The sequence below is a fragment of the Scardinius erythrophthalmus genome (genome assembly GCF_964197995.2).
Source record: "Scardinius erythrophthalmus genome assembly, chromosome: 3".
In the NCBI taxonomy this organism is placed as follows: domain Eukaryota; kingdom Metazoa; phylum Chordata; class Actinopteri; order Cypriniformes; family Leuciscidae; genus Scardinius; species Scardinius erythrophthalmus.
Window position 1 is genome coordinate 32,273,618 of NC_138223.1, and position 13,914 is coordinate 32,287,531.

At 41.0% G+C, this 13,914-nt stretch overlaps 1 protein-coding gene across 3 annotated transcripts in view; it reads left to right on the forward strand.

Annotated features, from left to right (window-relative positions):
- Positions 1-11,765, forward strand: part of tenm3 (teneurin transmembrane protein 3) — a 271,342-nt gene extending 259,577 nt beyond the window's left edge. For all 3 annotated transcript variants that reach the window (XM_081360456.1, XM_081360457.1, XM_081360458.1), the window contains 7 exons: positions 1,658-2,529; positions 3,443-3,618; positions 4,438-4,673; positions 5,259-5,555; positions 8,006-9,617; positions 9,747-9,877; positions 10,037-11,765. In XM_081360456.1, coding sequence (XP_081216582.1) covers positions 1,658-2,529; positions 3,443-3,618; positions 4,438-4,673; positions 5,259-5,555; positions 8,006-9,617; positions 9,747-9,877; positions 10,037-10,795 — 4,083 coding nt within the window. In that variant the 3' untranslated portion in view covers positions 10,796-11,765. The remainder of the gene's footprint in view (positions 1-1,657; positions 2,530-3,442; positions 3,619-4,437; positions 4,674-5,258; positions 5,556-8,005; positions 9,618-9,746; positions 9,878-10,036) is intronic.
- The last annotated feature ends 2,149 nt before the right edge of the window (positions 11,766-13,914 follow it).

A 13,914-nucleotide genomic window follows, 5' to 3' on the forward strand; every position in this document is an offset into this window, starting at 1 on the left:
AATAAATTAATCATAGCTGGCTGTAAATAGATTATGTCTGCAATGACAATAGCTGAAATTGTATGTGATGCTACATTAATGTCGTTGAGTCTCAGCAGTCCAAGACTACTATACCAGCCAACCCAACAAACAAGAAATTATGTTCTTTGGTAATTGTGTAATTTTGGTAATATCTATTGTGGGTGTAAGAGTGAGACTCCATTTTACCTGCAACTTTATTATCAAGTGGACCTTTTGTTTGAAATGGGGTGATATGCAGTGTTTAGTAAACTTTGAAGTGTATCCACAATCTTAGGCAGAATCCTTTCTCCCCTCACTTTATTTTTTTCTGGTCTCCCCACCAATCCCATTTGTCTCTGTCTAAGTGATGGAGGTTGGGGACGAGACATAAGGCGGTTGTCTAACATACCCTTGGGTCCAAGCTCAGTGGAGCTCAGTGAAGTATGGACAGACCCAGACAGTTGGTGTCAGCCTCACAATTACCCAAACGTTTTCTGTAGCAAGTCATCGATGTGCATCATTAAGGATATATACAGCTCAACCTACACAACTGTCACCTACCTCAGTTAGGCCAATAGGGACAGCAGAAAATAACTCAAAAAACTCTTCAAGGAAATCTTCAGTTAAATCTGGGTTTAAAATGTTCAGTCTAAATCAAGTTTGTCCCCAGAGCATAAAAAGTACTCTAAGGCTACCAAGTTGTCCTTTTGCATATCAGGTGGTGACCTGAGGGTTGATGAAACATTTTAGGTAGCATGTTGTGGCACACCCAAGTAAAATCCGTTTGCCCTAAGTAAAATCTGTTCTTAAGTTCATGCATTATGTAGAAGGTGGAATCACAGACGGGCCATGGCTGAGCAGAGAAAGCTTTTATCCACAGGAGCTGCTGTAGTTCAGAACCATTACGCTTTAATGTGGTGCTCTTGGTTGAAGACATTGAAGACTTTCTGGTTAAAGAAAGTCCCAATCATGCCATATAAGTTGATTTCATTGAGAATAAGTCTCCATTAGTGTTCATTAGTGTTCATCAGCTTTAGGAACAGACTGAAAATTACATTGTCAGCTTATCTTCACAAGAGTGAGTTATAGATTATGCAGTTGCATAACTTTACCCACTGGCACTTGGCAGCGTTATTGAAGTTGTCGAGACTGTATTCAAGAAATATTGAAACCAGATCATTCAGACTGACAAGACAATGTATAATCAAGGAAAGAATACTTGCACTTTTCTCTGTATGTCTGAAAGAAAGTGTGTGGTGGTGAAGAATTGTATTTTATTAATAGACATCCAAAAAAGACTGTCCTTGCAAACCTTATTTAACAGCCTTGTTGAAGCAGTGGAGGTATTCCAGTCATCCATGTGGACAATGTTGTTCTGGTTGTGCTTTTGTTTGCCAGACAGTTGTTCCCTGTAGGCGCTGAGGAATTGCATCCCATTGCAAAATAAATGACCCAGCGACAGGCAAATCGAATGAACTAGAGGCACCCAATGTATTAAGCCTCCAAAGTAACAGATCCTTCTTCATCAGTGTCAGACCCAAACATCAACTGTGCACAGAGTGAGAGAGCAGGCGGTAGATGTAATTATGTGTCTGTGTATGTGTGTATATGCATGCAAGTTTTTGTAAGCTGTTTGTTTGATCTGTCCTTTCTCCAGGTGCGTTTAGAGTGGCCTACAGACCTGGCCATCAACCCTATGGACAACTCTATCTATGTGCTTGACAACAACGTTGTACTACAGATAACCGAGAACAGGCAGGTGCGCATTGTGGCAGGCAGACCTATGCATTGCCAGGTGCCAGGCATCGAGTACACCATGGGAAAGCGTGCCATCCAGACTACTCTGGAAGGTGCAACAGCCATTGCTTTGTCATACAGCGGTGTGCTCTATATTTCTGAGACGGATGAAAAGAAGATACACCGCATCAGACAAGTTAGCACGGATGGCGAGATTTCTCACTTGGCAGGAGCACCCTCCGACTGTGACTGCAAGGACACTAACTGTGACTGTTACCAGACCGGCGATGGGTATGCCAAAGACGCAAGGCTAAATGCTCCTTCCTCTCTGGTGGTCTCTCCTGATGGAACGCTCTACGTAGCTGACCTGGGAAACATTAGAATCCGTGCCATACGTCACAATCGACCTCCGCAAGGCTCTTCAGGTCTTTTTGAAGTTGCATCACCTGCCTCACAAGAACTTTACGTGTTTGACTCCAATGGAACACATCAGTTTACTATGAGCTTAGTCACTGGTGACTATAAGTACAACTTTAGCTATAGCAATGAGGATGATGTCACCGCTGTAACAGATAGCAGTGGAAATACGCTCCGGGTTCGTCGTGACCCCAATCGAATGCCAGTGCGCATTGTTGCCCCTGACAACCAGGTCATTTGGCTGACAATTGGTACAAATGGAGGGCTTAAGACCCTCATAGCACAGGGGCAGGAACTAGTGCTCTTCACCTACCATGGAAACAGCGGCCTGCTAGCCACCAAAAGCATCCAAATTGGCTGGACCACATTTTATGAGTGAGTGCTTCTGCTAGTTCCTTTACATTACAGCACAGCACATCTCTTTTTTATTATTATTATTAGATTTTAAATTAAGACATTTAGTGTGGTCTCAGATATATACATACTAAATAAAAAAAAAAAGTAAAGAAGTTTGAGTTTTTACCTTTTAAAGATTATTTTAAGATGTGCAGTTTTGTCAGCCTTGACATTTTGGATACATGATGTTGTAGTGCACATTCCTGCTGTAGGGTTTAATAATGCTTTTCTAAGTCTTCAAAAATGCAGCATGTAGTTACAAAACCTACCATTTAATTTCACCATATGCAATTAAGAGCATGGTGAAAATGCTAAATGAATCTGAATGACATTTTCCGGCTGGTGGTGTACCAAAAGGTTTTGCATAATGCCAGTCTGGGGTAGGTCCTTCTGGCAAACATGTTGGACTCAGTGTCTGTGCACCTACCCTGCAATAACCACAAAGACATTGCAGGCATTGACAGACTTTAATGATTATGACTTCAATGAGTCAAGTTTTTATTATGTTTGTGGGTAAGAATTAATCCCCATTTTATATATTTTTTTTTAAAATGTCCTCCGGAGAGTTGTGAGTGTAAGGCAACTCAAACTAGGCAGCATTAGCCAAAAAGCAAACCACACTGGAAAGAAACAGCCTATTTCACGTTTTTTTTGTTCACTGCATTTTTGTTTACGCATTTTTGCCACATTTTTCTTTGTCTAGTGTACACAAGCAGATTGTCCATTTGACCTCTGTCAGATAGCATACATATAAACAAGGCCCAAACAAGACTGACTCTAAACCGTACATGCACACTAGTCTGCTTAATGTCATTTCATCATTAGAACTGCTGACCACACATAAGTGAGGTCCAACTGCAAAAGGTGCTGTAATGGCATTTTTGATTTTCAGCTATGATAGTGAAGGACGCCTGACCAACGTGACATTCCCCACCGGGATTATCACCAGTCTGATTGGAGAGATGGACAGAGCCCTAACAGTGGACATTGAGACCTCAGGACGAGATGACGATGTCAGCATCACCACCAACCTCTCCTCCATTGACTCATTTTACACATTAGTTCAAGGTGCGCCATATCTCTGCTGTATTATTATTAACAATGCCCCGATGGTGCTTTAAACTGACCTGTTGCTTTAAGTCTTGGAAATGTTCCACACTGCTAATCAAGCTGTAACTCACAGGTTAAATCAATATTAATGACCAAACACTCATTACTCATTCATTAGAGCTAAAATTGTCAGATGGTAATTTATAGTTTCACTATAATCACAGCACCACAGGGAATGAAAACTGGACAGCTGGGTTCTGAAATAATACATCTGCATAGCACAGTTTAAAGCTGAATTATTTTAATGTTAAAATACTTTTAAAAACCTTAGCCCAGCTTAATATGCAAAGGCAAATAATCAAAACATCCCAAACTGTCTTAACCAGTGACCTGAGTTTGGGACAGGACAGTATGTTTATTTAACCAGTTGCAGATTGGGAAACCTGTTTGAAAATGTTGTTTATTTTTGCAATTTTGTTTGGTGATGCAGAAATGATACACATCTGCTTTATAGGGAGAAGTAACAGGCAGCAATAGGGTGACTTAATGCCAATTTGGGAAAAGTCATTATATTCAAATGAATTTAGTTAGATTAAAGAATATTATGTATGTATATGTTAAAGTGCAACCACAGAACAAACCAATGTAGTTAATGTGTCATGGGGTTTTCTTTTTACAAATCCTTTTCTAACCTCCTTAACTAAATATGATGGGACTTGAGAATAAAAATCAAGGTGGTGATCCTGCCACACTGAATTAACAGTCTTAACATAATCCTTTATAACCTATCTTCTCCGGCTTTTTCCCCCACTCATTTCACTGTTTTCCTCTTCATAGATCAACTAAGAAACAGCTACCAGGTGGGCTATGATAACTCTATGAGGGTCATCTACGCCAATGGAATGGACTCTCACTTCCAGACCGAGCCTCATATTCTTGCAGGCGCATTCAACCCAACAGTGGCCAGAAGAAACATGACGCTGCCTGGAGAAAATGGACAGAACTTGGTGGAGTGGCGCTTCAGAAAAGAACAAAACAGTGGCAAGGTTGTAGTGTTCGGCAGGAAACTCAGGGTATGTAAAAATGTAATTTAGAAAGCTCTTTGTCAGTAGTCATATATATTAGATGTGTTTACTGGCGTAGTCAGAATAATGCATTATGTCTGTACAATACTCTTCATAATGCTGTTTTTGGCATGACTGATGTGAGAGTGCTAAATTATTGCCATTTTAAAATATGCATTAGTATTTCTGCAAACACTGAAACAAGAGGCTTCGTCTTTAATATTAATTGAAACAACCCTCATATCCACATTGTTATTTAAACTAATTCTGACATAATGCAACCCACAGACACCAAACTATGTATTTCTGTTCTAAATTCTCTATTATTTTTTCTATATATATTGTTTTTGTAATGAAGAAGAGTTATGAAGAGCAGCTGAATTGTAATTGAGAGAGAGAAAGAGGGAGAAAAAGAAAGTGTCACATCAAAAATGTTTTGATGACCATTATGTATGAAATGTTTATGTTCTATTCTGTCCTCAAAGCAATATATGTCTCTGAAATTAGGGTAATCAACTCCACACAAAAATACTATACCTGTTGTTAGCAATGAATGTTCTAATCAGTAAAATATTCTGTTTTCTTATCATAAAGGTCAACGGTAGAAACCTGCTGTCTGTGGACTATGACCGCTCACTGCGCTCAGAGAAAATATATGATGACCATCGAAAGTTCGTTCTGAAGATTGTGTATGATGCCTCTGGTCATCCTACACTGTGGGTGCCCAGCAGTAAGCTTATGTCTGTCAACCTCACCTATTCCAACACTGGCCAGGTCACAAGCCTCCAGAGAGGACCCACAATTGAGAGGATAGAATACGACAGCCAGGGACGCATAGTCTCCAGAACCTTTGCTGATGGCAAAACCTGGAGTTACACCTATTTGGACAAGGTGAGAATTGTGAATTTTTTAAACAGTAGCTAGGCCTCTTATACCAGAAGATTTGCTAGATTGTGTTGCATATGTGTTGTGTTATTTGTCTGAAATTTCCAAAGGTTATTTTGCAAGGAAGTTTAAAACGTCTCAATCAGAATTATAAAGATATAAATGGATTGACAGTGTTTGGAAAGTACTAAGTTCCTTGTGTTAAATTTGTGCATGCACATACATTTGATACTCCAGCACAATTTACCCTTAAGGGTAACTGCTTTTTGGAGATTGGTAGTATGAATATTCCTCTTTCCTTGTATGGAAGTGCAGCCTGGACAATCTGCATAATAATTATGTGTTTCACATAAGAATACTGGGTTGGAATAAAATGGGAGCAAGTAAATAATGACAGAAAATTTAATTTCTGGTTGAACTGTTTCTTTGAGTTCAAGGTGTCCACAATCCGCCATCATAACTGAGATTTCCTGATGGTTACTCCCTTTTGTAGTGGTTTTCCTGAAGCACACTATTTTCACTGTGTCAGCAGTAAAAACATGAAGTTTGTTGGTCCAGAGAAATAGCTATACTACAATGACTAGTGGGGCAACGGGTCACAAAACTCACGATTCGGATCATTTAAGGTTTTTGAGCCACGGATTGGATCATTTTTCAGATCAGCAAAAAAAATGTTATATATATATATATATATATATTTATATATATATATATATATATATTTATATATATGGGGGGGGGGGTAAATTTAACTTTGCTTTATAACTTTGTAACTTAAATGTAATAATTTGGACGTGTTTTGTCTTGCCACTCTATGATGGTTAAACTTAGCAGTTAATCCACAAATCACATGCATGCCGCACCGTGGGACCTGGTCCGTACGGATCATGGATCAACTGCGATCCGTTGCACCCCTAACAAAGACCCCTATTTATCTAAGAGTCAGAAATGTATGTGGGTGGTTTATAGACTTCAGAAACTGGTGTGTACAGAAAGGGAGAGAAACTAGATGTTGTGGATATTTGTTGAGAAAATTTGCTTTGTAAAGTCTTTAATAGACAAAGTTACAGTCTTAAAATGAGACTGCAGGGAAAACCCGTGGTTTGAGCTTAGCCCTAATGATACCATAAAGATAGAGACAAAGAGTGATATGAAAAGAATAACTTGTACCCCAACCCTTCAAACTTGCAGGACATCCCAGCTTTTTAGCGCAATTTTCCAACGGACAAAATTGCGATTGTTAACTCATGATTTCTGTTCTGTCTGTGCGCACCAATCTTGCACTTCTATCTCCTCCTCAACCAGACCACCTAGAGACTTCGGGTTTTTGGCATTATGTTAAGGAAGGTCTAATCTCGGGAACGCACACAAAAAAAAAAAACATAAAAAGATTTACTATCTCTTAGTGTTGTGATCCCATGACGTCAGAAAATTGCGCTTAAACACTCACTAAGTTTTTATTACTTGTTTGCTGTTGTATGCTGTACACTTTTGTTTATGGACATTTAATTATAATGAAATATTTTTTACAGAGTTTCAGTTAGATAAAAATTGAGTTTCCCTTAAGAGAGCACTCAGCCACAACCACAAAAGTTTTGTGGCAAGAAAAACCATGGTGTGCAAATGTGTAGATTAAATATGCATGGATAGTCTGTCTTTCCATCGCCTGCCACATGCGCAGGTAGCGTGACCAGTGAGAGGATATCAAACATACGCCACCAGCAGTGCCTAGGGAACTAGAATAATGTCTGTCCAAGTATGGTTGACAAGGTGAAGGCTTCTCAAAGGTAGACACCTCCTGTAGCAATTCCCCAAGGTGGAGAGGCCTCTAAGGATATCCCTCAAAATCTGCAGACGTCAGTCTGTGCTTATTTTACCAAGCAAGACATGAATATAAGTGGAGTGATGCGGTAGCTCTGAATGCCACAGTCTCAGATCCATTTAACGAAAGGGTCTGGGGATGTCCGTACTTAAGCCCCACAGCATGAAACACTTATTTATCATCCTTTGCTTCAACTCACCTCTCACATTGTCCAACAAGACCCAAAACAGGCACAGAATAAACATGAGGCCTCCATCATTCATAACTCAGAGACAACTTGCTGACTTGTTTGTTTACCTCAAGCTTCCAGCTTAGCATACAGATGCATTTTAAAACCCCTTTTTATTGATGCCCCAGTTCCACAATATTCAGAGCACGAAAACCGTTTTCAACCCACCTTACTGAGATAAGTATGGGCACATCATGAGGCTTAAGCCTCATATTTATGCAGCAACAGACCTGCATTTAGAAGCTTGAGGGTCAAGGAGAACTCAATTAGGCAAAGAACTAATCACTAAATGGAGCGTTAATACCTGCTTTTACACACGATTTGTATTTTAATAGCATGTAAGAAAAGCATGAAAGAGTAATTGTTTAGGTTAATTTCTCCTCTCTCCCACCTTTTGATTTACAGTCCATGGTGCTGCTATTACACAGCCAGCGGCAGTACATTTTTGATTACGATCTGCAGGATCGACTCTCTGCCATCACTATGCCAAGTGTGGCTCGTCACACCATGCAAACTATCCGCTCTGTTGGTTACTACCGCAACATCTACAATCCACCTGAAAGTAATGCCTCAGTTACGGTGGACTACAGTGAGGATGGCCAGCTCTTGCGGGTGGCACACCTGGGCACTGGCCGGCGTGTCCTCTATAAGTACCGGAGACAGAACAAGTTGTCCGAGATCTTATATGACAGCACACGGGTCAGCTTCACCTATGATGAGACAGCAGGTGTGCTGAAAACTGTCAACCTTCAGAGTGAGGGTTTCATTTGTTCTATCAGATATCGACAGATAGGTCCTCTGGTGGACCGGCAGATATTCCGCTTCAGTGAGGATGGCATGGTTAATGCCCGCTTTGACTACACCTATGACAATAGCTTTCGAGTCACCAGCATGCAAGGAGTCATCAACGAGACCCCTCTCCCTATAGACCTTTATCAGTTTGACGACATCTCTGGCAAGGTAGAACAGTTTGGGAAATTCGGAGTAATCTATTATGATATTAATCAGATTATATCAACAGCTGTAATGACCTATACAAAGCACTTTGACGTACATGGCCGCATCAAGGAGATCCAGTACGAGATCTTCCGCTCCCTCATGTACTGGATCACCATCCAGTATGACAACATGGGCCGTGTCACCAAAAGGGAAATAAAGATTGGCCCTTTCGCCAACACCACCAAATATGGCTATGAGTATGATGTGGACGGGCAGCTGCAGACAGTCTACCTAAATGAAAAAATGATGTGGCGGTATAATTATGACCTGAATGGCAACTTACACCTGCTGAACCCTGGCAACAGTGCACGACTCACTCCCCTCCGCTATGACCTACGGGACCGCATCACACGGCTGGGCGATGTGCAGTATCGTATGGATGAAGATGGCTTTCTGCGGCAAAGGGGTGCAGAGATCTTTGAGTACAACTCCAAAGGACTCTTGGTTCGGGTGCATAGTAAAGCCAGTGGCTGGACCATCCAGTACCGCTATGATGGGCTAGGAAGACGCCTGGCCTCTCGTAATAGCCTGGGCCAGCACCTTCAGTTCTTTTATGCGGACCTCAACTACCCAACACGCATCACCCATGTGTACAACCACTCGAGCTCTGAAATTACCTCGCTCTACTATGACCTACAAGGCCATCTGTTTGCCATGGAGATCAGCAGTGGTGAGGAGTTTTACATCGCTTGTGACAACACAGGAACACCACTTGCAGTATTCAGCAGCAACGGGCTTCTCCTCAAGCAGGTGCAATATACTGCTTATGGAGAGATCTACTTTGACTCTAACCCTGACTTCCAGTTGGTTATTGGATTCCATGGTGGCCTATATGACCCTTTAACAAGATTGCTGCACTTTGGAGAGCGAGACTATGATATTCAAGCAGGCCGTTGGACCACCCCAGATATTAGCACCTGGACAAGGGTGGGTAAAGACCCAGCTCCCTTCAACTTGTACATGTTCCGCAATAATAATCCCATCAGCAAGGTGCATGAAGTCAAGGAGTATGTTACAGGTAAGAGAGGGCCCTTCTGGCATGCTGTATTGGTGTTTTGTTTGTGCAACCATGATTTTAATTAGTTTAATTGATTAAGGGTTTTTTTGTGTTTGTTTTTTTTTACAATGTCTGTTCTTTATCTTATAGATATCAACATCTGGCTTGTGACATTTGGCTTTCATCTGCATAATGTCATCCCAGGATTTCCCATCCCTAAATTTGATCTCACCCAACCCTCACTGGAAATGAGGAAGAGTCAACTATGGGATGACCTACCGGTACGCCATCTGATGCATTTTTCCCTTATGAATCTTATGAATATGTTTGAATTACTCTGTCCTACATAAACTACTTGGCTGGATCTTTTTAAAATGTGCTATTTTAGTTTAAAGGAACACGATAAAAAACAAAGTTTTGTCTTTTTCTGCCAACTTTAGTCCATCTCAGGGGTCCAGCAGGAGGTTATGAGGCAGGCCAAGGCTTTCCTATCTTTTGAGAGGATGCCAGAGATCCAGTTAAGCCGACGACGTTCAAGCCGGGAAAAACCTTGGCTGTGGTTCGCCACAGTCAAATCCCTCATTGGTAAAGGTGTGATGCTTGCCATTACCAGTAAAGGCCAGGTGGCCACTAACGCACTGAACATAGCAAATGAGGACTGCATTAAAGTGGCCACTGTCCTCAACAATGCCTTCTATCTAGAGGACCTGCACTTCACAGTGGAAGGCCGCGACACGCACTACTTTATAAAGACCAGCCTGCCCGAGAGTGACCTGGGCGCCCTGCGACTCACTAGCGGTCGCAAGAGTCTAGAGAACGGGGTCAACGTAACAGTGTCACAGTCCACGACCGTGGTCAATGGGCGGACACGTCGCTTTGCAGATGTGGAGTTGCAGTATGGCGCATTGGCTCTGCATGTGCGCTATGGCATGACACTGGACGAGGAGAAGGCACGTGTCTTAGAGCAGGCCCGCCAAAGAGCACTGTCAAGTGCATGGGCGCGGGAGCAGCAGCGTGTGCGTGACGGGGAGGAGGGAGTGCGTCTTTGGACAGAGGGGGAGAAGAGGCAGTTGCTCAGCTCTGGGAAGGTGCTGGGTTATGACGGCTACTATGTACTATCAGTGGAGCAGTACCCTGAACTGGCCGACAGTGCCAACAATATCCAGTTCCTGAGGCAGAGCGAGATTGGGAAGAGGTAACAGTCTGCACAGCACAGGCTGTTCAACAGACTACTGCCCCTCTTCTCCCCAAGCTCCTCTCTCCTGTGTACACACTCCCAGAACTCCTATCCCAGAGACTTAAGGGGAAAGGGGTTATGTCAGAGAAGTGAGGAGTTGTGCCTAAGTGCCACACACACACTGCAATTATACAAAAAAGAAACTTGAGGCACTTCCTCTCATTGACTGAACCACACCCCCATTCTACATATTTGTCCACATTATTGCATTGAATGGATAATGGACTCTCTAAGAGAGAAACCCAAGAAAAAAAACTCTGTTATGATTTGTTTTTGTCTTTTTTTTTTTTTTTGCTTTTTTATATAAAACCTTAAAGGTGACATGGTCAGTGATAAAATGGAGGAATGGAGGAAAAAAAGCAAATGTGTTTACATGCAAAGACCACTGCACCCAGATGAACTAATATAATGTCTTTTTTCACAAGACAGTGACTAATTCAGTGGTTCAAACTGTCCTGGGCATCCTTGTTTTCAGCAAAATTTTGTCAACTGGTGAGGACTGAGGTTTCAGACTGTGAGCTAGTTGATCGTTTCTCTTCTGCTTTGATTTTGTTAAGGGACACAGTTGTGGTTCATATAATCAAATCTGAGTGTACAATCTCATTCCTGAACCAACCCAAGTGGTGAATAGAGCGGAAACTGACAGAACAAAATATATAAATATATATCTCATAACTGACCGGTACTTTGACAAGAGATGTTAGAATATCTTTATGGATTTTTTTTTTAATTAAAAAAATTCCACTTATCCGTACAATATTAGTCGCAGAGAAAGTAATTTATGTACAGTGTTTATACATAAAAATAAAATCTTACAAATATTGAGACTTTTTCGTCTTGTCATGCATTACTGTTTATACTCATGAATTTTAATATTTTATCTTATCAAAATTTGTGGTAATGCTAATTGAAATAAAATCAGCTGTACTGTGTCATTGAATCCTCAACATTGTTTTTCTTCTCTTTCCATACTCTGAAACTGATTGTTGCCATATTTTCTTTTTATTTCTCTCTTTTTCAGATTGTCTAAATATGTTCAGAGATTTCATGCTGTTGCTGCAGCTGTAATCAACAATAGGTTTAGAGTAGATGTGGGTTGAGTAAATACTACAATCGAATACTAAAAACCCAACAAGGGTTTAGTAATTTGCCAGAAATGATCTAAATTGTTTCTTTACAGTAATGTCATGGTAATGCTATTGTTCTGTCTTTAATTGGAATGCATTTCAAGCTTAAAGTGTCACTTTCTGTCCAGAGATACAACTTCAAGCTATAGCCTCGCTTTCTATACAGAGATATAGTTTTTTCAGAAAGTTTCCTTTTTAATGTTTTAGATAGGGACATATCACACTAGTATTAATGTCTATTGCCACTGGCAGCATAGGGCGAAAAAAAACTTCCAAGGAGTTTATATCCCTGTATTTTAACCAAGACTGAAATTTCCCTAGACACGAAGAAAGCTCAAACTCTCTTGAATCAAAAGGGACATTAGAGAGTGTGGCTTTTTCCAGTGAACACAGATATTGTAACTTACATTACTGGGTGTGTTCACACTTGGCAAGTTTGGCTTGATTAAAACGAACCCTGGTGTGATTGCTCTGTTAGTGCAATTCATTTGAATAAAGCCCCTTTCACACAGAGATTCCGGAAAATGCACGGATAATGTGTACCGGGATTTGTCCCGGGATCGTTTGATTTTGGTTCATTCACACTGCCAGTGATTTTCCGGAATCTGTGATTGCGTTCACATACATCCCGCAAAGGTCAGGTCATGTGTTGTAGAAAGGCCAGTCTAATCTTCCGCTACCGCTCTTTCCATCATAGTCCACTTTTTTTACGCAGCGTCTTAAGTTTACTAATGATCTGCGCTTTCGATCTCGAGAAACTACGCTTGCGCATTTTTTTCCGGATTCGGTCGTACACTAACGCAACGCGTACCGTTCCACAAAGCTGGCGAACGATCTCAGCTTCAGCTCAGATAGTAAGGTGCTCCCGGGTCTCTGCTTCATTCTAGTTTGCGCACATTTTTTCGTTCTTTTTTTGTTGATGACGAACCCAAACTTTCTTCTAAGAGCAACAAAAGTTACGGCATTGGTCCTGGCTTTTGTTTACACGGGGCGCGTTCCAGGACTGATCCCAGCAATGTTACTAGGTCCCCATCCCAGCATCAATCCCGGGACGTGTTTGCGTTCACACAGAAGGCACTCTAGCAAATTTACGGCAATTTTCCGGGATCAAACGAACTAAGCGAACTGAACTACAAGTGTGAACACAGCCTGAAAGAGCACCAAATATGAAGTGAACAGTTACCTAAAAAAAGATTTTCATCATGACCCACATGAACGAGATTGATTTAGGATTTATTTTACTTTTAAACATTTGACCAATGACTTCATCTGAGAGCACCACAAACATTAAAGTGATCAGAAGTCAACCCAAAAGGGAAAAACAATATTAATTTGTATGCCTAAATGGACTGCCTCCTTCTTCAGATACTGTTTTTGTAAAGGCTTTTTAAAGATTGTATAAAATAAAATGTTCTGACTAATGAATGAGAAAATATTGTTTCCATTTTAGTTTGTTGTTTTCCTATGACAAGTTTTTTAATCAATCATGTAATTGTACGGTGGAGCATATTTTTCTATTCATGTGTGAATTGAGGTCTGAAGGAGAGATTACCCACCTGTGGGCCTGTGAGGTTTTGTTTGGGATTCTCAGTTACTGACTGATCGGGAGGGTCTCAGCTCATTGTTAGGGTGAACTTTTCCCTCTGGAAAAAAAGGTGAGCACTTAATTAAAACACTAGTAATAACAGAACAAGAACCACTGCAATATTAAGAAAAGAAAAAAGTGTTTGCCTTAAAAGGTCTACACAGATTCTCTGAGTTGCTCTGCAATACAGTAATGTTGTTTGTTGGCATAAGGAATGGCCGCTGTACTCAGGAGTCCTTCAATCAGTGTGTACAAACAAATTCCAATTTTGTTTGTCGACATAGTCAAAGTATTCTTATTAAAACCCAGAACTAGCTTAACAGAGGCGGATTTGGGAAAAACATGTTACTGGGTAGCGGTGAGGATATA